Source organism: Conger conger, chromosome 10 (genome assembly GCF_963514075.1).
Source record: "Conger conger chromosome 10, fConCon1.1, whole genome shotgun sequence".
In the NCBI taxonomy this organism is placed as follows: Eukaryota; Metazoa; Chordata; class Actinopteri; order Anguilliformes; family Congridae; genus Conger; species Conger conger.
The window spans coordinates 29,909,325-29,934,813 of record NC_083769.1 but is presented as its reverse complement, the minus strand read 5'-3'; the positions used below and the strand labels follow the sequence as shown (position 1 = coordinate 29,934,813).

Below are 25,489 nucleotides of genomic sequence, written 5' to 3'. Positions count from 1 at the left end.
CGGTGGAGTGTGGCTACGGATCAGCAGTGAGGAGTGTGCGTACGGATCAGCGGTGTGGAGTGTTCATACAGTGGTGTGGATGTTGATCAGTGTCAGAACCCCCACAGAACTGACCCAGAGCTGCTCTTCTGTCACCCCAACAGGCAAGCTGATCCAGATCGACCACAACTCCCTGCGCGCTTCCATGCGGCCCGGCTGGGAGGACCTGTGGCGCAGGTGCATCCAGATGTTCCTGCACCACAGCGAGGGTCAGCCCTGGTCTCACCGCCGGCACTACCACGAAGGTATATCCATCTCCCGCATCCATCCAGTGGGTCAAATTCACCACCTCTGTTAAACACTCACAGAAGATTCATGCATTCTCTGCCTGCCCTCCCCTCAGCCTTCCTGCAGGGCCACGCCGAAACCCCCCTGTACCGCTTCTCTCTGTCTGACGGAACTCCAGTCACGGCGCAAACCAAAAGCAAGCTGTACCGCCACCCCATGTCCAGTGAGCCACAAGGCTTCATATCCACACACCTGCTGCACAGGTAAGACCCTGTTCACCTGGTATACAGAATTGTGGCAGAAATATACAGAAATGGCACATCCCTTGTAGGCTCAGTGGTGTCAGTAGTGCTGTGGTGGTAAAGGTTTGTCATCTGCTTTGTCTCAGGGAGCAGAATGGGTATCGCAACAGCCAGGCTGGAATGATGCAGGGTGGAATGAGGCCCCAGGGAATGGGTAACTCCAACCCCAACGCCCAAATGAACATGCCACCTGGCGGGGGAATGGGCATGGGCATGAACAGAGGCTATAGCATGAATGAACAGGGTCACATGGGCCAGATGGGCAACTCCATGTACAGTGGCAGCAACAGGATGATGCAGATGAACCAAGTCAACCAGATGAATCCAATGAATCCAATGAACCAGATGAATCAAATGAACCAGATGAGCCAGATGAATCAAATGAATCAGATGAACCAAATGAATCAGATGAGTCACCCAGGACCTGGAATGGCGCAGCAGCAGCATCCGCCCTTCCAGGGGGGAGCATATGGGCTGGGCATGAACAGCCCCTCCCAGAGCAGTCCAGGCATGAACGTCCCCCAGCAGAACCTCATGATGTCACCCAGGACACGAGGGAGTCCCAAAATGGGCGCCAGCCAGTTCTCTCCAGGGGGTACGTCTGTGCCAAAAGCTTAATTAACCTTTTGTTTGTTCTCTGTGATGATTCAATAATGCACTGCACATAATGTACGTGGGAGGCTCACAGCTGTGTTTGTTTTGCAGGGATGCCCTCTCCCATGGGCCCGGGCAGCTCTGGAGGAGCAGGGGGAGGAGGCGGTGGCCCAGGAGGGAGCAGCTCCTTCTCCAGCAGCTCTCTCAATGCACTGCAAGCCATCAGTGAAGGAGTGGGCAACTCACTGTCATCCACTCTGACCTCACCAGCACACAAACCTGACAGTTCTCCCAGCATCAACTCCTCACAACAAGCGCCACAGCAGCAACCATCACAGCAACAGCAACCACAACCACAACCACAACAACAACAACAACAGCAGCAGCAGCAGCAGCAACAACAGCAGGCCCACTGTAAGCCAGGCCATGTGGACTCCAAAAGCCCATACAGTGCTGGGGGGGACCACCACCACCACCTGCACCATCACCACCACACCCCATCCGCTGACAACGCTGGCGAAAGGCCCGACAGCCAGGCAGGCCTGCATGGCAGCAAGGAGAGCGGCGAGGCGGCCCCAGCAGGCCCTGCCAGCTCCGAGCCCCACAGGCGGGTCCCTGAGAGCAAGGGCCACAAGAAGCTCCTGCAGCTCCTGACCACTCCCACCGAGGAGCTGAGCCTGGGAGGCAGCAGCGGACCGCCTGTCCCTCCTGCTGCCGTCACCACCCCCACAGGCGCGGAAGCCAAGGACCCTGCCGGCTGCATCACCAGCCCCTCCTCCACCGGAGTCTCCTCCTCTTCTGCTGCTGCCGGCTCCGGGCAGGCCTCCGGCACAGCCCAGTACTCCGCTTCCCTGCAGGAGAAGCACAAGATCCTCCACAAGCTCCTGCAGAACGGGAACACCCCGGACGAGGTGGCCAAAATCACGGCCGAGGCCACGGGGAAGGTGCCGGGCCAGGCCCTTGATCCTGCAGGGGCGGAGTCAGCCGGGACAGGCACCACCAGCGGGGGCTCATCGGGGCCGGGCGTCACGGACACCAAGCAGGAGCAGCACAGTCCCAAGAAGGAGAAGACCCATGCCCTGCTGCACTACCTTCTCAACAAGGACGACTCCAAAGACCCTGTAGACATCAAGCCAAAGCTGGAGGATTTGGAGGGCAAGGCTGGCCTGGGCGCCTGCAGCAGCTCCGCCATCGCCGCCTCCACTCCCGAAAATGTGGAAAACAAGATAAAGACTGAGCCCAGTGATGAGGTGATGCACCCAGTGCATTTTTATTAACAGTTATATCAGAGTGTTTTGCATAATTGTAGATGCAACACAACCAAATGAACATAGATTTAGTTAATGTATTTAACATGGCCCAGTAATGACCAACTCACTCAGTCCTCTTTGTACCCTGTGGGTTATAAGGCCACTACTCTCTTTCCACCTGTAGTTTTAGGCCAGTCAGGTTTCCTTTCAGCAGATGGAGTCCATCTTAGTGCAATTTTTGGGACACAAAGCTGGTCCAGTCCAAGTACATGTCCTAGCCATCTGAATCATCTGCGTATAATGTCAAGGATAATTCTCTGGCAGCCAGGTGTTCTTTAGATTTTTCTTTAGCCCTGTATGGATGAATATAATACAGTATTGTATGGGTGACATCTTCCCTGTCCTGTTGTCTCTCAGCTGTACACTCTAGAGACGATCTTAGGAGGCCTGAGGAACTCTGGTTCAGGTCTCTACCCTGAGGCAGGAGCAGGAGGGGGAACCGATGGTGGCAACAAGCGGCAGAACTGCCCTGACGACAGCACACAGGGTAACCATAGCGCTCTGTCCATTTTAGCAGTTATGGAATGCCTCTGCTCTGCCGCCCATTCTCCTCTAATCACCTCTTTCCAATCGTCCCTGTTTTCCAGGCATGCCGTCGGTCCCTCGCGTCCCCTTTCAGAGGGCAGTGTCTGTGGACGGGAAGCCTGCTGGTGGGATGGGCGTGGCGGGGCGGCGCAGTGCCCCCTGCCCCATGCTCATCAAGCAGGAGAACATGGACAGCCAGCGTATGATGGGGGGCCCGGAAAACTTCCCAGGGAACATAGGTATGTGTCCGTGTAGCTGTCGGTGTCTGTTGCTCTGAACAGTTAGGGAACTGGACAGGTAGATGCTGCAGGTTTGTTTCATGGGTGGGAGCTCTTGGTGTTTAAAGTGAATCAGTGGATAAAATGTTGAAAAAGCTGGTACAGTATTTTGCTCTGGATAAGGTCATCTGTAAAGCAAATAAATGCAAATGAACTAAAATTCCAGTGTGTGGGGTGCACATCAACAGGAATGATGAACCGGGGAATGGGCGTGCCCCAGCGCTCTCCAATGGGCGGCTCCGGAGACTGGGGGATGTCGAGGTCGAGCGGCAGTCCAGTGGGATCCGCGGGACACCCTTCCATGATCCGCCCTGGGATGGACTACAACTCCAAAGGCATGATGGGAGGTCCCATGGTGGGCAGATCAAACAGCGTACCAGGCAGCAGGTCAATGCTGCAGCAGCAGCTGATGGACATGGGTAAGCAGCATTATTGTTCCTTTGAGCGAGTGGAGTTGAGCAGTGCCGAGTTGCGCCGATAGCAGCTAACTGATATCCTTCTCTGCAGGTCCGAACGACATGAACATGGGCATGAGTCCCTACAGCCAGCAGGGGCCCAGCCAGTCCCCCTCCTGGTCGGATGGTGTGATGGGAATGGACAACAGCCACAACAGGTGAGCTCTTCATTACCTTCAGAGTGCTCAATGTTTGTCTCCTGTTTGTCTTTCATGCACTTCATGCAAAACGACACTGATCTTTCAGTGGCATTTGGGGCTGCTGCCCAGGAGCACAGGCCCAGAATGCATCTAGAATCCAGAATAAGTCTTCAGTCAGTGAGTCTAATCTTGAGTCTACCAAGTGTTTGACCTTGTTGTGTACTTCAACCAGGCAGGCGGTTTATACAGATCATTCAGGGCACTCCTGAGGACACGGTGTGATAAACCTGAATGATGTGCCCGACTCCCTGGGCAGAAGCAGTAATGGAAGTTTCCTGATGCATTTCAGGGCGCAGTTTGGGAACACACTGGACGAGCTCCTGGTGCCCCCCTCCACCAGCGAGGGGCAGAGCGACGAGCGGGCCCTCCTGGACCAGCTGGACTCGCTGCTGAACAACACGGACGTGATCGCGCTGGAGGAGATTGACCGCGCCCTGGGCATCCCGGATCTGGTCAGCCAGGTTAGTCTCGCCAGGTCACTCTGTCTGTGTTCCTGAACAGGATGGTCAGGTCATGTGCCCTTTGACATGCACGTCCACTGCATCAAGCAGTTGTTTATATATTGGAATTTTCCATTCATTGTTTTAGTATCTTCAAGTAATTCTGATGTCATGTTTTCTTACTGCGTTAAAAACACTGCATCTCCAGTCTAAATATTGAACTGTCATAGCACTAAGCTAATACATGTTGAGATTTTGCAAGGTTTTCTTTCTTCCCCCTGCAGTTAAGTTAACTTCCTCTCATCAGACATATGCAGCCTCTGTGAAATGTGTTGATGTGCTCATTTGTATAACGAAGGCACCATTATATCACCAGTTGTGCTAAAACTTTGCTTATCACTCAAAATAATGAAGACTTAGCTTGCTAGCAATGTCATTGTTACTTTAGTGCACAACAGAGTTGGTGCAGTCACGTATACTTGTATGTGGTTACTGGAAAAGTTTTTGCTCAATAAATGTAGTTTGGTGTGTCCTTGATTTGAGAGGCATTTGTTGTGAGTCTGGGAAAATATAATAATGGACAGTTGTAAATCTTGAACCCTTCTAGTGAATTGTGACCAAAATAAATGTTCTAAATGAAAAAGATTGAATTGTCCTTTGCTTGTTCATGTTCAGGAACCTGCTCTTGGTACCCATTTAAGTTTGAATTTACACTTCAGACCTTTAAAGGGGACAGTATTGGAATGTGTGTTTGGTGAATTTATTTGCGTGTGTGTCCCTTCCCCTCCAGGGTCAGGGTGGAGAGCAGCCGACAGAGCCTTTCCCGGGGCAGGATCCCTCCATGGTGATGGACCAGAAGCCCATGTACAGCCAGGGTTACCCAGGTCCCCCCGGCATGGCCATGCAGCCTGGATACAACACCAACCACATGCAGGGCCAACCAGGCGGCTTCAACCCCATGATGAACCAGATGGGCCCGCAGGGCAACTTCCCCATGGCGGGCATGCACCCCCGCGCCAGCATGCGCCCCCGCATGCTCACCACCAAGCCAATGAGGCTGCAGCTGCAGCAGAGACTGCAGGGCCAGCAGGTAGCTTTCCCTGTCCCTGTGTCACATCACAGGCCTGTGGCAGTGTACAGTCAGGCCTTTATTCAGTTTTATTTCTGTGACGTAAATGCATGTGCTGTGGGCATCTCCCCTTCTGCAGTTCATGAACCAGAGTCGCCAGGGCACTGCAGTGGGGGGGAACCCTGTGCTTCGACCGGGCATGCAGCCAGGCATGGGAGGGCAGGTACGGGCCTTAACTTGCTCAAGTGAGAGATAGATTAATCTCACTTCAAGATTTTTTTTTTTTTTTACTAATCTTTCAAAAAAAAACTACTTTAAGAAATATTATGAAATGCGTGGACTTAACAGACCAGTATCAGTACGTGCCTCCGTTTTGAATTTGAAATATAAAACTTTCTTTTCATTTATTGTGAAAGTGTGAACATTGGCATTAGGTTGTGACTGTTGTTATTGTATTGTGACTGGAGTTTTTGTGTTGTGGCTGTGGGGTTATTGTGTTGTGACTGTGGCATTATTGTGTTGTAACTGTGTGGGCATTGGGAGGTGATCATACTGGTCTCTGCTCTTAGCCTGGGTTCCTGAACGCCCAGATGATGGCGCAGAGGAGCAGAGAGATCATGAACCACCAGCTGAGGAGGCAGAGGATGATGATGCTGATGCAGCAGAAGCAGCAGCAGGCTGCAGCAGCGGCCGCCGGTGGGTTCAGCCCCCCTCCCAACGTCACTGCCCCCGCCGGAATGGACAACCCCATGGGTGGTCCCCCCATGAACCAGCCAGGACAGCAGCAGTTCGCCTATGGGGGTAACTATGGTGAGATGCTCACTACAGCATCAGTTTTATTCAGTCTTGTCTCATTTGTACACTTAGTAGTGTTGAACAAAGTTTGCTTCCCTCTAGTGGCAATTGTGTGTACCTGCAGAGGGACTGATTGAAAGTCAGAGGGGATGGAAATGAATTGTGTGCCAAGACTGACCCTTTTGTCACTTACTAGGGATGAACCAGCAGGGGGACCCCTCGTTTGTCCGTTCGGCTGGCAGCCCGCCCAACGCGATGATGTCAGGTCGTCTGGGCCCACCTCAGAATCCCATGATGCAACAGCACCCCCAGGGTGGTCCCATGTACCAGACAGCCGAGATGAAGGGCTGGCCACAGGGAGGCATGCCCCGAAATAAGTACGTCGCCAGCCAACGATAATAAAAGCAGCATACATACCAGCTTAAAAAACTGCTGGTACAACGTGTGTCTCAGAAGTGACTTCTTTGTATGTTTGGCATACATTCATACACTACACAGCTTACTTTTAAATTAATGAGTTATTTGTTAATGCTCAATGTTTTATCAAGTATAAGCTTCATGTTCAAGTTTGGAACCTGAAACCGTTTGGCTATAGGTTCTGTCTTCTCTAATAGCTGCTCCACACTGCTGACACCGTATGTTCACTTGTTTTTCCACATTTGTGCTGTGAGGCTGAAATCTGATGTAAGCCTCAGCCTGAGAGTGGAAGCTGGTAACCTGATTGTTGTGTGTTGCAGTTCGTTCTCCCAGCAGCAGTTTGCTCAGCAAGGGAACCCGGGGTCGTACGGGGCCATGATGATGAATGGATCCATGCCAGTCAACGGCAGCGGGGGCCATATGGGGCAGATGCCAGGGCAGATGGGCATGAATCCCATGGGTATGGGGCGGATGCCAATGGGACCTGATCAGGTATGTCTGAATTAATTCCTGTGGCCACGTTCCAGTGCCTGCCTTTGTCGTTGCCAGTCAGGGTGCACTGTTGCTGTTGGTAATTTGTTTGATGTTGGGCATTATGATCATGCAAGAGTGTTAAATTCCAATCTTTGAGAGAGACTGTTTTTAAGATGGAACAGTTTTGGCATTTCCATTAATGACTTCATTCGAACAATTAGGAGTCCGTGCCTGAGCAAGCAGGCCCTGTAGTCTTCCAGGTTTTAAATGGCTCTTTGTTGTATTGAGTGACACATCCTTGAAATTCAATGTACATTTGAAGTACTCTCCAATTTATTAAAATTTCTTTATAATTGTGTTGTCAGTTAGATCAAAACACAGTGACATGTTGTAAATCTGTCCATCCCTTCTCCTGCAGAAGTATTGCTGAGCTTGGAGCAGAGCTGCCTGTGTGCAAGCGGAGAGTCACTGTGAACCCTATGGAGAAACGCGTGCTCTGTGTGTGCAGGCTTGCCTCTCTGTGCTCATTCTAATAGACTGAGCCCTCCTCCTCTACACCTGGCCCAGTATGTGCAGTTTCTCACCTTAAGGACAAATCCCACTGGATACACACCGTGCTGACACAAGGCGGGTGGGGGCTACTACATATGTAAATGTGTGACGGACTGTGACACACGCACACACACACACACACACATACAGACACGCACACGTGTACACACACACGCTCACTGTGTGTGGCTCATGTCTTCAGAGTCTATATATAGTTTTTGTAGAGGGGTCTTATCTCTGGGCTGTGTCTTTTCCCCACTGGAGGTACCTTCACTAACCTGACCACATGGAAAATGGTTTCATCCAACACCGCGTGAAAAGGTCACCTCATATGTAGAATGTACATCATGCAGCATTTAGCCTTTGATGTGGGAACACTCACTTTGAAATGCGATGGGTTAAGGTACTACGCAAAAATATTTTACTTGCGGTTGCACTTTACAGAAAGGTTGATATTGGAAGGATTGTTGCAATATTTCTTGGTCATTATAGCCTTATTCAAAAATTAATGCACACAGCAAACCTTGTCATTTTTATTTTATTTTTTTCTAAACAGGGACCCATTTAAATTGAAAAAAGGTTATAAATGAAAAGCAGTAAGCACAGATGTCTATATTATGCAGATTTAAGCAATAATCTCTATGCTTTAGGCTGAAATTGACATGGAGCATCCTCTACTCAAAGCAAAGGTACTGCAGTATTACATGTGATGTCACACATTTTGAATTTTCCTGTCTGTGAATATGAATTGTAAATATGCTTAAAATGTATTATATGCTTTTGTAGGTCACATACCATTTTTGCACAGATTGTAAGGCTTGATATTTAAAGTATAATTTTCTTATTCTGTCTTGTAGGTCAATACAGCTTATTTCCAATATTTCATTTTGGGAAGTAAAAGCAAGTGGGCCGTCTTTCACCATTGCTCATCTATAAATATGTATTTCAAAAGCTAAAACAACCAGGCAGTTTTATTCTTTTAAGAAAGGCACTTTTTATTTCTGAAATTATAATCATGAAATTGTTTTGTTTCCAGGAGGGTAGTTAAAGTGCTGAGTGAGCTTGTACTTTGATATTGCATTTTAACGTAGCAAAGATTTTTTATAAACTTTCTCAGCTGGACAGGTGGGACAAACAAGTAAGGCACACACAGGATATTCCCATTCTAATGGCTGTGGGGATTGGCTTGGTATACAACTACACAAATCTGATAATTCTCCATTCCTTTCTGAGAATTACATTTCGCCCATTAGCTGTGCCGAAATCTTCTCTTAAGATTTGGCACTGCCTTCTCACCAACATCATTCACTGTGTGGAAAGCAGCCATGGTCAAGTTTACAACTCAGAGTTCAAATCCGAGTCCATGACCTGTCTTAAAATTGCTGTGCACATGCCGCAAAATATCAAAGAAGGTTTGGGACAGATTGTGAAACATGTTTTCATTTTAGTGGTGCTTACATATATTAGGATTGAGAGAAAGGGTTGAGATTGGGGATGGTTTTTATCTATTTCATTATTCTCCTTAGTCTTTAATAAGGTCCCTTCGGGCCTTTTTAATTTCATTCAATTTTGATTTGCCTTTCTTTACACTTGATACTCTCTGAGAGGTCTATCTTGTAGGACATGCGCAATCCAAAGATTTTTTTTCCTGTATTTCAAATAGTTTCTGGTGTTGATGGTCTACATGCATTTCTGCATGTGTACGTTAATGTACACACAGATGCATATGAATATATATTATATTATTTTGTATATTGTATGATACAGTGTAGAATTAATATGTTTCTTGGTCTGCAACAGTCATGCTTACTTTGCTCATTTTCTTTCTTCAAGTAAATGGCCAGTGAACAGCCCCTTGCAGTTTTGCAGGGGAAGAGGGTGTTTTAGAGACTCATTGCTGTACCCTATGTCTGGTTATCAAACATTGCAGTGAAATTTAAACTCCTTGTGAAAACAAAAGTAAATGTTAGCCCATCCATTAGAATGACACCAGAATTGCAAGTGTTAAGACAATAGCTGTCTTTTTTTTTTTTTTTTTTTTTGCCTTTTTATTTAGTAATAGTAAGGACTGAGTTTGCTTCAAAGATGAAGCCAAGTGGATTTTTTTATTATTCTTAATGGAGTAAAAGATAGAAAAGCATACAAAAAATACAGCAGGATTTTTGTCTGCGCTCTGCTTTTAATTGTTGAAAAAAGAAAAACAATCCTCCTCGCTCTGTACTCTGTTAAACGAAAAAGACAAAAAGTAACAAATTAAAATTAAGCTGTCATAATTTCAGGATGTAAATTACTGTTGCATTTTTTTCTTACTTGTTTCTCGATGTTAATATTGATGTAAATACAAATTTCTATTTAAAATGCTTTGTACTGTCATTTTTATGCGTGCTTGTATGTTGTGCATTTTACATTATTTCTGGGCACTAGTTTTGAGATGTAACGCATGGCAACCCTGGAAGAAGACCTACCCATTGTTACACCTAAAATGTAATATGATGGCATTGGACAGACAACATTATGAAATATTTTCTACATTTTAATAATTTAAGAAAAGAAGAGCATTCTTCTACCACAACTAGAACTTGGTTTGTTTTATTTATGACTTTTCACTGCATCTCACTAACATGCCTTCTGCACTATTGTGTGTTGAGTTGAGAGGTTCGGAAGATGGATGGTTATGGCTGGAGGAGAAAAGTGCCACAATTAGACAGTTTGTAGGGGAATTCGATAAGTGCAACCAGATCAACCGCGTCCATTACATTACACAATGCAGTTTGCAAACTTGCCTTCTGTGATGCCTCTCACGGCCTTCTTAACAATTATTTACAGAATATCTGCGAAACTACACATGCACAAGTTTGTGTTAAATGTCAAATGTCATAAACGGATGCAGCTTCCTCCAGACATCTCTGCTCGCGAACTCACCACTCAATGGAGGGATTTAAAATATATATATATTTTAGGTAGCAGTACATCCTTTAACCTTTAAAAAAAACATACATATACAAAAAGAAGCATTTGATGTAATGTCGTCATAAAATGTATTGAGGCTGTTACGAATCCCTTGTTTACAAGATCTGTGGACATATCTGTTACTGCAAACGAAATGTATCATTGTTGCTGTCGCCGCACTTTGGACAACTGGTGTTACGCTTTCCTCAAATGTATTCGTGCCTGGCCCGCAAGAACAGTAACGTCTAACCACGGCAATACAATTATATCGAGAAATATCATACTTGTAGATTTCGCTTGCAGTCATATCTGTCCAGAATATTACAAGTCAGGGATTCTTCATAGTCATAATACATTTTACGACAACGTTAGCTAACGTAGGTGACATGCCTGTGTGGTTATGGGATTATGGCTAGGCTAGCCATAGTTAGCAACTTGTCTTATTACTATCGGCTGTTATTAGTTTGAAACTTGTCATTGTTTCTGCTGCTCTTTTCTAAAAACTTTTCAAAACCATCCTGGATTGCTGTGCTACACTAGCATACGTTCCATGATATTCAAGATTGGTGGTCAACTCACCGGTAAAAATAAATAAATAAATAAATAAATAACAGAAAGCGGTTGTTACGATGAACTGTGTGTGACATCATTTCCCTTGCTCCTCCCATGCTGCAAATGTTTTACACCGGTGATGATGTCAGATCCCGGAGAGTGTTAAGAAACGTGGCCTTAGGAAAACGGGGCACGGAAGAAGAGTGCTGAAGGAGTCCCTAATTTTTAAAAGAACAGATCGTGTGTAACATTACACGTTTTTCCTCCCTTAGTTCATTGAAACCTAGTTATTACTCGCAAAAATGGCCGATGTCGACCAAGGATCGGCATTACCTAGTGAGACAACTTCTCCGGTTTTGGATAGCATCATGAATGATACTGTCGCCAATGCTACCGACTCCATCAACGCTACTGTTACCAAGTTTGTTTCTACACCTGAAGGCACGGCACTCGCATATGGTAGCCTTGTTTTTATGGCTCTGTTGCCAATCTTCTTCGGTGCCCTGCGGTCTGTCAGCTGCTCCAAGAGCAAGGTAACAAATACTAACGAGGTATTATTAGGGGAAAGTGTAACGTTAGCATGCGAAGATAACAATAGCACAACGTCTTGGGTGTATCGGCGAAATGAATGCGGTCCCCTTGTAATTCAGTGAATTTAGTCATTTTGATACCTAGCTAGCTAGTGAGAACTATTAAACTACCGAATGCATAATTTCAGCTAATATCAATTGAAATAAAAACTGCTAGCTAGCTACCTACCTAGCGAGGCTAGCTAAATTAGTGATGTTATAGCATAGGCTAACTTACAAGAGCTAGCTCCGAATCTCTCCGAAAGCCAAGTGCGATCTCTCTGGCTTGCTAGCTACACTAACGGTTTCAGGCCTCATCCAACACGTATGAGCTGAATAGCTATCGCTGTGTTGGGACGTAGCTCGCTAGCATAGTTGAAACTAATTCTGGAGCTACATGTTCAAATGGCTGAAACATTTCTTGATTGTTGCAATTCTTCCCAGTTATCGAGCTTGTATAAATCCAATTGCCAAACTAAAACGCTTGGAATGTATCTGATTTGCAGAGATTAGACCATTGGATACAGTTTTGATTAGGCTTCCTAGAAAACTAACGTTAGCATATGAAGTATCGTTAAAGGAAACGTCAGCATTCGCTAGCTTGCTGTCATGTCACCTAGGCCTTTCAATGGTTAAATTCATACATGTCATGTCAGCTAGTTTTACTCCGTGAACATTAGCCATAACACTGCTCGTCGAACTATGTCTTGGAGGACGTGATATAAAACTTACAATCCACGAATGAATGGTTTACAAGTTGGTTTACGATGTGGATTTGAAGTCTTGAATTCGCATCTCCAACTTTATCTGAACTTTTTGTGTGGTCGACTAATAAACGTGAAGTTGAATTATAACTTTACAGTTTAACTGTCATCAGTAATGAAGTTCAAAATGAGGTGAATCAATACTATCAGTACTTACTCACATAACACCCTGCCATTTAAGCTACCTGCAGTTATGATGTGCACAAGGTTCGTGGGAATGCATGGTTTGTGGGCGTTGTGATGCATTGACAGTGCCAGACTGGCACGTGGCTCTTGGGCTGGTGAAAATTAACAGTTTCTGGTGCTTTTGGTGTCCAGGGCTTAAACGCATGGGGTTGGTTCATGGGAATGCCGGTTGTCTTGTTCTAAATGTCTTTGTATACTTACTCCATAGGTTGCTGCAGAAAGTGATTACGGTTTTCAGTCCAGAGTGAGTATTAGTTATGATAGTACACAACCAAATGATTTTACATACGGAAATCTTAGTTTTCATTTGTGACAAATGTACATTTAACTGCATAGGATTATTTTCATTTGGTGCTGCAAATGGTGTGTACCTCAGACCAGCCTAGCTCAGCACTATCTGTCAGCAGTGACGGCCATTAACGCTACCAGTCTGTCACTGAAGTAGATTGCTCATATCAACTCACTTTAGTACTTTTTCTGACTTTGAAGGAAATAGGAAATCTAGACCTGGATTTATTCAAATGTCCCCATAAGTTTCATTATCCGATCTTAGACAGAGCAGTTATAGAGAGATATGAATTTGGTCAGCCATGTAAAATCTTCCCTAAAATGGTCATAACCACCTTTCCTAATCTCGTACCTTCTTAGGAAGTGCCTTGTGAAGAACACATACAGCCATGAAGCTTAACTTGTACCCAGATCTATAACACTGCATCAGACTTCAAGTAACAGTTGGTGCCAGGAAGTGTAGGCTCATTGGTTTGGACCAACCCTGTTCCTTGATCTACTACCCCAAGGTTTTCTCTGCAAATTCTTTACAGCACAAGATGAGCTAGTGTACTTTCCTGTATCTGCTCAGAGTCTGTGTGTAGGATGTCAAATAAATAGCACAGAACTTTGGCAGTTTTTTTTGCTTATCGTCACAGTTCTGGGTAGGAACAAAAGGTTTGTTGTGGCACATGGCTCAGGAATCAAGAATGAGGGAGGGATGAAAAACACAAAGCCAGTATAGGTTCAGAATCATTTATTCTTATGCTATACCAGCATCAGGGACCCCAGAGACTCTACCTGCAGAAGTCTACCTGCTTGTCTTTTGGTTACTTTTTTAAATATTCTTATATACATTTTTTATAGGCAGTGAGGTTCCAGTTCAGTCAATAGTTAGTACAAAGTTTGTGTGTGCACGATGCATGCTTGTGGAATTCGGTCTTCTTGGTTCTCGGTGCAAACTTGCATCTGGGGGCTGCTGCTGTTGTTATTCCCCATGATGGATTATTGTCTTTCAGGATCTCCCTGATGCATTTTTCTCTGTTGTGCCAGATAAGGTTAATTTCAAACTTCCATAGCCATTTCACAGTTGCCCCAACGGCAGATGTAATTGCAATAGAAGAGAAGGTAAAGTGGTCCTGGTGCTTTTCAGATTCAGCTAAAATCATACACACATGTATACCATTATTCTTATGATTCTTCATTATTTTGAATATTGAATGGTGTCCGCTTCCTCTAAGCCACCACCACCCTCCCCCCGCACACGTGCTCACGCACGCGCAAGCACACACGCACATTGGGGTTTTTTAATGCCAATTTCGAATGTCTAGTCACAGCTCTGCTCTCTCTTTGGGAGAGTCTCCCAGTTGTACATGTGACCTCCAAAACACAGGAGAGCTTTGCAGAAAGACTGCATAGCTGTTGCAGACAGACTACAGGTCCTGAAACCAATGAAGCTGACTGCTTGTGTGTGACAAATTGGAGGAAGCTCAAATACTCACTCCTGGCTGATTACCTACTCCAGTTCTACACCTACTCCAGGCTCCAGTTGGCACTGGCATCCAGGCTTGGATCTAGGTGATAGGGCGCACTACACAACTCTGCACAGGTGCCTCAGCTGGCTGTGCCTCTCCCACAAGCATTTCCATCTGAAATTCAGATTATTTGCATGTTGCACTATCCTTTGTGGTCGGCTTAGCAGTTCCGCATGTCACTGCGTGTATGCCAAAATGCTGGGCTTAGCCTCTCAGCATTTGCAATTGGCTACAGATGGTTGCAACATGGAACAGCAGTGTAGCAAGTCAAGGCAGGTGAGTCGGGGCAGTGTATGTGTATTTAGGGAGATTCAATACCAGTTGTGCTGCTGACACCGATATCCTCCAGACTGGAAAATACCTTGGACCAACACTAGGTTGTGCAGATCATATCTGTTGCTTACGCACATCATATGACTTGTGTATCATACCCTCATTGTCTTGTAAACCTGGAAAAGTGAATAAAAAATGGAAGTTCTACCAGAATAGGTCAGCGATGTTCTCTGATCTTTGCAGCATGTAACAGACTGAAATGGCCTCGATGGATTTCTGGGTCACGTGAGGACAGATAAAATAAGCAATTGGGGTGGACCCCAGATCTCATGTGAGAGAGGCAGCTCTTTGCCTGCCATACTTGCGACTCCCCCAGTTACTTGCAGTATATATAGATACTTTCATGTTTGTGTGTCGCAATGCATGGTCAAGGTGAGGAAAACATGCATAAGGTCAGGCCAAAATGAAACCATATCAGAATGTATCCCTCCTTGCTCCTCCCGAGGAGCTTTTATAGGTATGGAGTGTCCTTACAGATGGTGGACATCGATTCATTTCTGGGTCACACGAGGACAGATAAAATAAGTGATAGGAATGAACCCCAGGTCTTGTCTGGGTGAGGCAGCACTTTGCTTGCCATAGTATAACTGCGACTCCCCCTGGTAGACCTGTACACCAGCCTGTTAATGCAAATATTATATTTAATTCTGGCCTGAACTTACGCATATTTTCCCAACCTTTACCATTCATTGCGACACACAATCCACCCAGTCTGGCACCAACAATCGTTCCACGGTCAATGTTACTTAGATCACATTTCTTCCCCATTCTGACATTTGATCTGAAAATCGGCTGAACCTCTTGACCTGACCAAATGTCAGAATGGGGAATAAATGTGATCTAAGTAACTTTGACCTTGGAATGATTGTTGGTGCCAGACTGGGTAGATTGTGTGTTGCAATGCATGGTAAAGGTGAGGAAAATATGCTTAAGGTCAGGCCAGCATTAAGATATATCGGAAAAAGCCGGGGGGAAAAGCGATGTGCATTCTAAATGCTTGTCAGTTATACTCCTCAATCACACATTACCAATTATATTACTTTGACCTATTTTATGAAAGCTTTCTAATTTTCTTTACAAACCCAGTGGGATTACCTTCAGCATGTGACATGCGGCACTTCAGTCTCCAATTACAGAGACTTCATGAATACTGTATAAAATGAAGGCTGTCAGCTCGGGATCAGCAGCATTTGCATACATGCATATAAGCGAACAAGCTGGAGAAAAGTAACATGGGAAGGACAGCTTTGTCATGAGCCCTAGTCCTTGATTTGCCTGTGTTTGGTGTAGTCTATCTGAGAAGCGCGGTGTACATATGTGCTTCTTTAGCACATGGGCCTGCAGTTGATTACAGGGGGAACTGACGTATTGTCAGTGTCAGGTATAACAGTACTTTAAAGGGGGTTGAGTAAGTAGCACCTTATCTGATGGTAAATGGATTGTATTTGTTTTCTGCTTTACAGTTGATGCCGATCATTCACTCACACAGCAACAGCGATAGGCTGCCATGCAAGGTACCAATCAGCTCATTGGGAGCAGGCAGGGGGTTAGGCCTCTTGCTCAGGGACACTTCCACACACCCAGGGCCGGGAATCGTACCGGCAACCATCCGACTGCTAGACCACCGCTCTAACCTCCTGAGCGAATGTCGCCCCCCGAGATCGGTTCTACTATCTTGTTTGCTTTGCCATGGGGAGGACCTCAGAAGGACTTTGGGATTGGGGTTATGTTTGCTTTAGGAATGCGCATATGTCCCTTTTAAAGCCTGTTTCTCGTTTGCCCTGATGGTCCGACTCCTTACTTTCCTCTCTCTTCCCAGAATTCCTCGGACATGCCAGAGACCATCACCAGCCGAGATGCTGCCCGGTTTCCCATAATTGCCAGCTGCACCCTGTTTGGATTGTATCTCTTCTTCAAAGTAAGCTATTTTCTCTCTTAAATCCCTGGAGACAACCCTCCTGTTTGAGTTAAAGCATCCCCATTTCCCCAGTTGATTTAGACAGAATGCTATCAGTATATGTAATAATGGATCAGTAGAGCCCTTTCTTCTGGTCAAAAATTTTGTTCCATCACATTGTATGACCGAAAAAAAAATATTTTGAGTTCGCACATTTAACTTGGATTTTTTTCATTTCAGGTATTTTCTCAAGAATACATCAACTTGCTGCTATCAATGTATTTCTTTGTACTGGGGATTTTGGCTCTGTCTCACACCATAAGGTAGCAGACCGTTTTCATACTGTTACATTGCTTGCACCTTTATAAGACTCATTGTTGGACTGTAAAGATTGGCTGGGTCAGCCTGCCCTGAGCTCTCCTCCTCTTTGTGTTTCAGTCCGTTCATGAACAGAGCGTTCCCTACTACCCTTCCCAACAAGCAGTATCAACTGCTGTTCACCCAGGATACAGGGGAGAACAAGGAAGGTGAGGCTGGCTGCAGGTGGTGAACTGAATAAAATATCAATCTCCTGTCCTGGCCTGTGGTGCAGAGAGAGGAACCGCTCCCTCTTGCCTGCGATCTGTTATCCAACTCTGCATTCCTACCGTGCTGCCCCACTGGCTGCCTTACTCTGTCCCCTCCTGAAGGGTCCCCGCTCTGTCACATCTCTATCCTGGCCCCTCAGAGATGAGATCTCTCCACTACAACCAGGACAGCACAGTCACTGCCTCTGACTGAAAATCTACCCATTTAAACCATCTTGGTTTACCTGAACTCTAAACACTTTACATGTGCTTCTAGCTGCATCAATGCTAAATCTAAAACCACATCCCCCAACCTATTTGCCTTCTAATAATACGATATGCTCTACTTGCTCTGTGGCATCTAACTCTATTTTGCAAGATGATGTATTGAAAGCTATTATTGGTGGTGATCCTGATGACTAAACCGTTCATTGGTGAACCTGTATCTAATGTATGCGCTCATGTAACTCACTGTGGGTGAGAGGATATGCCTACATTCTCACTGCATCCTTCCGTTACAGTTTTGACGTTCACATTTTCTGTGGGACGATGAGGGGGGAAAACGCCCTTTCCCACTTTCCTGCTTGCCTCTTGCAGACAGGGTTATTTCCATGGTTCTAACAGATGAGGTATACTGGCAGTGTGCTGAGCCCTTCTGACAGCCTGCTTCCTCTTCCTCACAGAAATCGTCAATTACGAGTTTGACACCAAAGACCTGGTGTGCCTTTGTATGAGCAGCGTGGTGGGAGTTTGGTACATCGTCAAGAAGGTAAATTACAAATGTAGCTTAAGTGATTCAGAATACACACATACCTGTGAATCTCAACTATGGGACTGTCCAGAAATTCTTAATTACTTCTGTAATTTGTCCTTGTATAACATAGAATTTAGTGGGACAGTTATATACTGAACATTTGGTGGGGGTTTGACATTTGGTTCTCATTTTTTTAAAATGGGGACCAAAACCCCCACTGACCCTACTATATGGAGCTGAACAGATTCTAAGCAATACTTAGATGAGGTTCATTGCATATAGTGTACACTACCTGTAGTCTCCTAATTACCATGCCCTGTAAATTGAGCTGTGTAATTGTGTTTGTGTGGCAGCACTGGATTGCCAACAATCTGTTTGGACTGGCGTTTGCTCTCAACGGCGTAGAGCTGCTGCACCTCAACAACGTCAGCACCGGCTGCATCCTCCTCGGGGGCCTGTTTGTGTACGACGTCTTCTGGGTGAGTCCACTCCGGAGGGCCTGCACTGTGATTCACAGCCTGCCAAAGGTGTCCGGTTATTCAGCCGGTGAGACTGGACCGCATTCGAGCACCACTCACCTGCCAGTGGAAAACTGCATGCTGGCTGCTGTTGGAGGCATTTTCACGAACCATTAATGTTTATGGGCACACTTGAGTGTTTTTAGGTGCACGGGATGTGCTGCTCTCAGATTTAAGGATGATAATGTAAGAATAGGTTTTCTTGTCTTATTCACTACTGTTGTCCAACTAGCTTGCATGCTTATATTGTTACAGGGAATATTTTGGATAGCTTAGTTTATCCTGTAACTTAAGTGTAAATGCTTAAAAAGATTTTCTGTTACAGGTTTTTGGCACCAATGTCATGGTAACAGTGGCCAAGTCATTTGAAGCGCCAATAAAATGTAAGTAATGATACTGATATTTTAATTGTCAGCAGGCTAACGCAAACGCTGCACTGGCATATTGAACATGGCACACTTTCACAATGCAGTGCAGGATTCCCCAGGTCTATCCCTCACTACTGCCATCTCTGCAAGAAATGAAATGGGAGTTGAAAAGTTCACAGCCTTTCCCCAAAGTGGTTTGCTGAGCTATCACAGAACTGAAAACAGTGAGAGAGTGCTGTGCGGTTATTCTTGAGGCTGTACGTGTTTCGACAGTGACAGAAAGCCCTGTATCATTGCAACGCGTAGTCCTTTGGACTCAGTATGCAGTGGATGCACACTCACTCACCTCTGAGACCCAGCTACCGGATGAAAGATCATTGCATAGCTGGGAGATTTATAGACGGGGCATGCAGATTAGTGCAGATTCCTGCAAACTCAGGATTTTTCTTTTTATTGCTTTCACACTTTTCTCGCCTCTGAGAGGGAATGTGGACCAAGAGTGATGCCTCTCAGGAATCCACGTGTCCTTTTTAACTGTCCTGGAGCTATGTTTGTTGTCAAGGTGACAGAGATGTATTCCTGATCTCCCACTGGTCTTTTTTGCTGTCATTTGCCTTTTTGCAATTGGCATTTTGCCTTTGTAACAGCTGGCTTGATGATTTCCCATTTCTAAGGATTTCTGCCACTGGAGGTAGCCAGAAAATCAGTTGCAAAAGATCACCTTGTCCTATTTGTTTTGTTTGTTTATGTGACGAACAGTATATCGAATAACCCAAAGGTACTCCAGTGCTTTTCTCTAGGGTAATCATGTTCTGCCAAAATATCTGTTGTCAAGAACTGCTACCTAATGATTACATTTACAATAATAACTTTGCTTTTTTTTTTTTTTTACATTATTCTTTAGGTCATTTTACCCATCAGGTCATTTATAGAAACAAACATTTCTCCTTCTTATTATTATCATTATTATTATTTTTTAAATAAAAGCTTTGGCTGCACTCAGCAAACTGTTCTGGACTGTGTGCCCATCTATAAATTTACCTCTGTCTTTCTGTTTGGGAGATATAGGCGAAGATAAATGTATAAGTATAAGTATTAGTAAAAAAAAATAAAAAAATTTAATAGCTAAAAAAACTATTAAACCCAGGAACACACATGAAAACATGTAGTTATGGTAATGAATAATGAGCCAGGAAAATGACAATAAAAATGTCCCTCTAACACTGTGTGTTCTTGTGTGTTTCAGTGGTGTTTCCCCAGGACCTGCTGGAAAGGGGACTGGGGGCCAGTAACTTCGCCATGCTGGGCTTGGGTGACATCGTCATTCCAGGCAAGACATATTTTCCAAAAGTCAGCCGGAAAATTCCGTAATCCTGTTTTGTGATATCCCCTAAAACCTAGAGTAGGGCTCCCCTAGTTTAATCTCACATTGGTCAGAAACCAACCTGGTCTGTTTGGCAGTTCCACCAGAGGGTGCTATGATGCCTTTTTTTCTTTAAATCCTGTACAGTACTGTAAATACATGATGTTAACATTTGGTTTTGTGTGTTATGGTTTCTTTAATTATAATGATAATTATATATAATTCTGTTTTCAGGAATCTTTATTGCATTGCTGCTGCGTTTTGATGTCAGGTGAGGAACATGCTATTTGAGTAATTTTGGTATTTTAGCTACAGAAATTTCCTGCTGCTTACCAGTTCAACGAGCATTAGTATTTAACTGCTCTCTGTGCTCTCGGCCTTCAGTCTTAAGAAGAACACAAGGACCTATTTCTACACCAGTTTCCTGGCCTACATCTTCGGCCTGGGCCTCACCATCTTTGTCATGCACACCTTCAAGCATGCTCAGGTAAGTGTTGTGCACAGGTGAGTGTTGTGCACAGGTGAGTGTTGTGCACAGTGCTGAGACAGTGCTCACACTTCCCTTATTCTCCTCCCTTAATCATCATTGGTTATCTGTGTCCTCCTTCCCAGCCTGCCTTGCTGTACCTGGTCCCAGCATGCATCGGATTTCCAGTACTTGTTGCGCTGCTTAAAGGAGAACTGACTGAAATGTTCAGGTAAATCATTTGTCTTTTCCCCCCCCCGCATCCTCGTCTTCTGACTTCATCCTTATCTCGTCATTGGCTATATAGTGTTTATGAAAGTAAGATTATCATTCATTTACCATTCATTTGCTAGTTATCTAGGTAGCAGTCGTTAGCTGCTTTGTATCATTTCTCATCAAGTGAACACACAATATAGCACCTGCAATTATTTAACTTCAAGTCGGCTCTTGATACACAATACGTTGAATGAACTGATATTGAAATCAGTTTGTTGCTGAGGTTCTGTTCGTCTAAATATGCACAATTGGCAGTTGTACTCTTTTACCAAAGAGCTGTGTGTGTACAATTACACTGAATTATCAAGTCCTGGATTCAGTATATTGTCAGTTGGCAGTCATGTCAGCTATTTAAGTCCTGGACTAGGCATGAAATCTGTATCTTGGCCTTGAAGTCTGTGTGCTGTACATCTTTTTAAAGAAGCAGTGTACTCCTCTTCCTCTCCCAGTAGTCTCACCCTCAAATGCGTATGCCTGCCCAACGTTCTTCCTCCTTGCGATCATCCTCCCATCCCTCTGCATTTGTTCATCTCTGGTTCCCCCATCTCTCACCCGGGAAGCAGGCGGGCTGGCCGTGTTCACCTCTGTCCTTCATGGTGTAAGAGGCTGCTGGTCTGACCCTTCACACACTGAGTCAGGTGTGTGTGGTTTAATCTGTGACCGGCAGTGGAAGTGGGGACTTAGTCATAACAGGGCTGGGTATGCGGGTATCTGACTTGCGCTCCGCGCCGAACCGGAGCCCAAATACGGGACGGCACGGCAGTGCTCACTGCCGGTGGCGCGAACATTCCCCATGCCCTCGCTCCCGCCAGGAACGTGTCTGCCGATAATCGCCATGGCAGCCCCCGGCCGCCGTCCTTGGGGACAGCACCTGCTGCCAGAGGGAATGCAGCCGGCTCTGTTTGGCCTCCAGTCACCTGACCTCCCCGCGAGACTGCTCTCACTGCTGTCTTCCTCTAATGTCATCCTGCTCTTCCTGCTGTTTCTGAGCCAAACCGACCCTTCAGAGTGGCTTTGTGGCATGGCACAATGTTTTACGTGTACCAGCCTTATGGTATTAGTTGCTAGCTGTTAGATAAGAAGTGTAGAGTTTAAGAGTGTTGCTTTAGTTTTATTATTTTTTTAATTATCTTGAGCATGACAAAGACAACCAAAAGCAACATGTATTCAGAAGGGTCTAGTCCGTCTAACTGGGGCTATCTTTAAAAGCTTTTCTTTCCTTCTTTCTCTCTCCCCCTCTCCACCCCCTCTCTTGCTCTCCCCCCTTTCTTGTCTTTCTCTCTTTTGCTCTCTCTCCTGTTTTCCCTGGTGTTTATCCTCTCTGGCTTCCCCCCGCCTCAGCTATGAGTCTTCGGACGAGATCTTGCCCCACACTCCCCGGCTCACGCACTTCCCCACCGTGTCCGGCTCTCCCGCCAGTCTCGCTAACTCTATGCAGCAGTCGTCCTGCTCCCCCCGCCGACGCCGCCACACCCCCTCGTCCCTGTAGAGGGCCCGAGTCTCGCCTGGCAGGTACACCTCCCCCCCCCCCCCCCGCCGCCCCGCCCTGCGTGTGTGGGGTTGACTTACTACAGCAGGGCCCTGCAGCCTTCCAGAGCAGGCAGTTCAACACGGCACTTCATTGGCTTTCACAGAGGAGCTTGCCCCTTTGGAATATTCTGGAAGTTCTTGTCCTCTGGCAGTGTGATGGCGAGGAGTCTGGGGGGAGGGGGGTTGGATTTCAGTGGTACTGCTGTAGTCTGATCAGTCCACACACCCCCGTACCCCAGTTCCCCTTCTTTAGCCGTTTCTGCCACGCGTCCTTGTGCATTCTGTGCTGCCTCCATCAGCTTCTGTCCATGCTCTTTCACCGTTTCCGTCCTGCACAGAGTTAGTCCACTGAAGCACATGCGGTGACTAATCCATCCTTTTTTTTCATTTGCATCCCGTCGTAGCCTTCTTATGAGCTCTTGCCAGTTGTGTAAGGGAGATTTAGAATGCCAACGCACATCCTTTCCTTTGCTTTGCTGTTTGGCGGCCAGCAGGCACCAGCACACCTGTAATGCATCACTCTGAGACCTCTTGCAGCAGAAAGGAGTCCATGTGACCTCGCCCTCTCGCAGCTGTGTGGTTTCGTTAGAAACAGGCCTGTGAAAAGCTCATCACATGTCCCCACCCACTCCGCTTTGTCATCGCTGTCTTCGAAGATGATCACACAGGGGTGAAATGCTTTTAGACGTTGTCTGCAGTGTAAACTGCTTGCTTGTCTCTTGTACAGTAGGGCCTCTTACACAGAGGGTGTTTACATGTATGTGGTTGCCACACCACGGTCCGTATTTTCAGTCATTGGCTCATTGTGCCTCTTCATCGCTCACTGTACCTCCTCTTCACCTCTGTCCAGGTACGAGGAGGCCTCACCGGAAGCTGAGCCCAATCAGAAGGAAGAGACCGAGGTGGAGAAAAAGGAGAAGTAGTGTCAGCCGAACCCCTCGCATTTCACCAGCCCTGCCACGTTCTCTACCCACCAGAAGGTGGCGCTACTGTTGCCGATGTATTGTGTTGTACTTTGGAAATGGCTGATACATTAAATAACTTTTCGACATTGGATATTTTGTAGCATATAAGTGGTTTGTTTAAAAGGGTACAACAGCATATTCGGTGCCAATGTATTCCATTTTGTTTTTTGTTCTCTGTTTGTTTTTTTTTCTTAATCCAGTTTGCCTTTGCATTCTCATAGGCTCATTTTTTAAATAGGAATTCCTTTTTAAAGGCCAGAATTTTAAAAATTGTGACGAAGATTGGAAGACATTTCTTAAAATGAACAGAGAAATGATGCACTCTCCTTGCGGACCAAAGAATTCCAAGATTGTGCTGACCCTTTTTTTGATTAAAACAACCGTTTGTGTTTGAAAATGATCTGCAGCAAAACTTGATAATTTTTTTCAGAAAGTATTCGGTGACAAAGGTGCAATTCTAAAGGTGCACTTTTAAAGGGACATGCACAATTATTAATGTGTACAGTATGCATGTAGGTGTGGATGCAGGAGTATATTATATATCATATAGTGTGTGTATGTGTTTATACTGTGTGTTTTTTTCTGAAACTGCAGTTCTTTTTGACATGATAGGGAATATGTTTATCCATATTTGCTCCATCTTAGTTGCCATTATTATTATTGTCATGATTCTTAGAGCTTAAGAAGAGGGTTGGAGGGACCTGACATGTTGAATACTCCTTAATTCAGTTTACTGCTAAAGCCTGCAGTGGTAGCTTATGTCATTTCACTTTTATTTAAATCTCTACATCATTCTGTTTTTGAAAAGCCACTTTAGTTCAGCCAGGGTCGTTATTTTACCTTTCCTTTCAGGAGGGAGTCATTTGTATTTGATTGTGTCGATTCACGTGACATCTTTTAAACTTAAATAAAAAATAATAAAATCTTTATTCTTAATGCTTAAAGCTAACATTAAAGTAATTTTATGCTCGCAATTTCAAATGTCAGTCAGCTGTTTACAGTTTGTTACTGACATTAATATCCCTATAAAATGTTTTTGGGCCAGCCTTCTCTGTACAATTTTCAGCAGTTACAAAATGCAGATGGAGGAGTTCTTGCAGGTGTGCATGAAGCCGCACTGATACAGAAATGGCTGCACGCAGCCCGAGGAAGCCGATGTGCTCCCCAAACATTTGGCCGTAAAGTCTCAGAAATTTCTCCTCTGCTCAAAATCACCATTAATATTATACTGTTTTCACAAAAGGAGGACCATTTTCAAATGGTGCCTCTTGCCGTTTCTAATCTGCTGTTTGTTTCAAGTTGTATTTTTAAGGTTCTGGCCTTTGGAGAATGGAGCTGGGCAAAATTGGGTTTGGGGTTTTTGGGGTGGGAGGTGGAGTGGGGTCATTTAAGGTCTGGGATGGTGTATAATTTAATGGTTTTGTATTGTAATTTGTAAAGATCATGTCCATGCTTTGCTTGGTGAAAATTTTAAATCCCATTGTTCACCATCTATATATTTTTTCTCCTATTGTATCAATGCAAGTTGAGGCAAGCTTCTTTGTTGAGGAGCGGATCCTTTTTGCAATAAATTGTGGTGTACACCACTGTAGAAGACGCATCAACCTGCTGTGTGTGATTCAGTCTTTCTGTCTGCAAGTGCACTGATGACATCACTTCCAAGAGGATGATGGGAAATGCCACATCCTGCACAACGTTCTGCTATGGCCAAGAAAAAATTAATTCAGCTCAGGAGATTGTTGAAACTGATATTTGTTTTACTATCGTTCATAAAAATCTGTATGTAGCTTTGCCTGCATTATAGAAGTATAGAATGTGACAATTATCATTAAGACTTTTTGGAATTTGCATAGTGAGGGGGAAAGCTATGAATGCTACAGATTTCTCTACAATGATCCAGGGTTTTTTTCCTTTATTTTATTATAAGTAGGCCAGATGTGCTCTGCTTCCCTC

General features: G+C 45.2%; 2 protein-coding genes across 7 annotated transcripts in view; both read left to right on the top strand.

Annotated features, from left to right (window-relative positions):
* Positions 1 to 10,036, top strand: part of ncoa3 (nuclear receptor coactivator 3) — a 54,259-nt gene extending 44,223 nt beyond the window's left edge. For 2 of the 3 annotated variants that reach the window (XM_061258211.1, XM_061258209.1), the window contains 15 exons: positions 144 to 284; positions 383 to 530; positions 656 to 1,164; positions 1,275 to 2,413; positions 2,831 to 2,960; positions 3,061 to 3,237; positions 3,465 to 3,695; positions 3,784 to 3,889; positions 4,221 to 4,392; positions 5,162 to 5,461; positions 5,580 to 5,663; positions 6,010 to 6,250; positions 6,432 to 6,612; positions 6,973 to 7,144; positions 7,545 to 10,036. In XM_061258211.1, coding sequence (XP_061114195.1) covers positions 144 to 284; positions 383 to 530; positions 656 to 1,164; positions 1,275 to 2,413; positions 2,831 to 2,960; positions 3,061 to 3,237; positions 3,465 to 3,695; positions 3,784 to 3,889; positions 4,221 to 4,392; positions 5,162 to 5,461; positions 5,580 to 5,663; positions 6,010 to 6,250; positions 6,432 to 6,612; positions 6,973 to 7,144; positions 7,545 to 7,556 — 3,743 coding nt within the window. In that variant the 3' untranslated portion in view covers positions 7,557 to 10,036. The remainder of the gene's footprint in view (positions 1 to 143; positions 285 to 382; positions 531 to 655; positions 1,165 to 1,274; positions 2,414 to 2,830; positions 2,961 to 3,060; positions 3,238 to 3,464; positions 3,696 to 3,783; positions 3,890 to 4,220; positions 4,393 to 5,161; positions 5,462 to 5,579; positions 5,664 to 6,009; positions 6,251 to 6,431; positions 6,613 to 6,972; positions 7,145 to 7,544) is intronic. The other variant, XM_061258212.1, reaches the window with a different exon arrangement.
* Positions 10,037 to 11,281: 1,245 nt separating this feature from the next.
* Positions 11,282 to 25,140, top strand: hm13 (histocompatibility (minor) 13). Of its 4 annotated transcripts, XM_061257949.1 has the most exons (14): positions 11,282 to 11,712; positions 12,907 to 12,942; positions 16,297 to 16,347; positions 16,653 to 16,751; positions 16,971 to 17,053; positions 17,169 to 17,257; positions 17,980 to 18,065; positions 18,404 to 18,529; positions 18,894 to 18,951; positions 20,183 to 20,266; positions 20,534 to 20,570; positions 20,684 to 20,786; positions 20,912 to 20,997; positions 23,422 to 25,140. In XM_061257949.1, exons 1-14 carry the CDS (start codon positions 11,482 to 11,484, stop codon positions 23,492 to 23,494), a joined length of 1,242 nt encoding a protein of 413 aa, XP_061113933.1. In that variant the 5' UTR covers positions 11,282 to 11,481; the 3' UTR covers positions 23,495 to 25,140. The 4 variants fall into 4 exon arrangements, with proteins under 4 accessions (XP_061113933.1, XP_061113937.1, XP_061113934.1 ...); XM_061257950.1 differs by lacking the exon at positions 16,297 to 16,347 and having other exon boundaries at positions 11,283 to 11,712; XM_061257953.1 differs by lacking the exons at positions 12,907 to 12,942; positions 16,297 to 16,347; positions 23,422 to 25,140 and adding an exon at positions 22,383 to 22,558.
* The last annotated feature ends 349 nt before the right edge of the window (positions 25,141 to 25,489 follow it).

What these genes read in the sequence shown, in the direction of transcription:
- hm13 (XM_061257949.1), top strand. Translation starts at nt 11,482, where the DNA reads ATGGCCGATGTCGACCAAGGATCGGCATTACCTAGTGAGACAACTTCT. An exon ending in GCTCTGTCTCACACCATAAG is followed by an intron (nt 17,054 to 17,168) that starts GTAGCAGACCGT and finishes TTTGTGTTTCAG; the next exon opens with TCCGTTCATGAACAGAGCGT. An exon ending in ACACCTTCAAGCATGCTCAG is followed by an intron (nt 20,787 to 20,911) that starts GTAAGTGTTGTG and finishes CCTCCTTCCCAG; the next exon opens with CCTGCCTTGCTGTACCTGGT.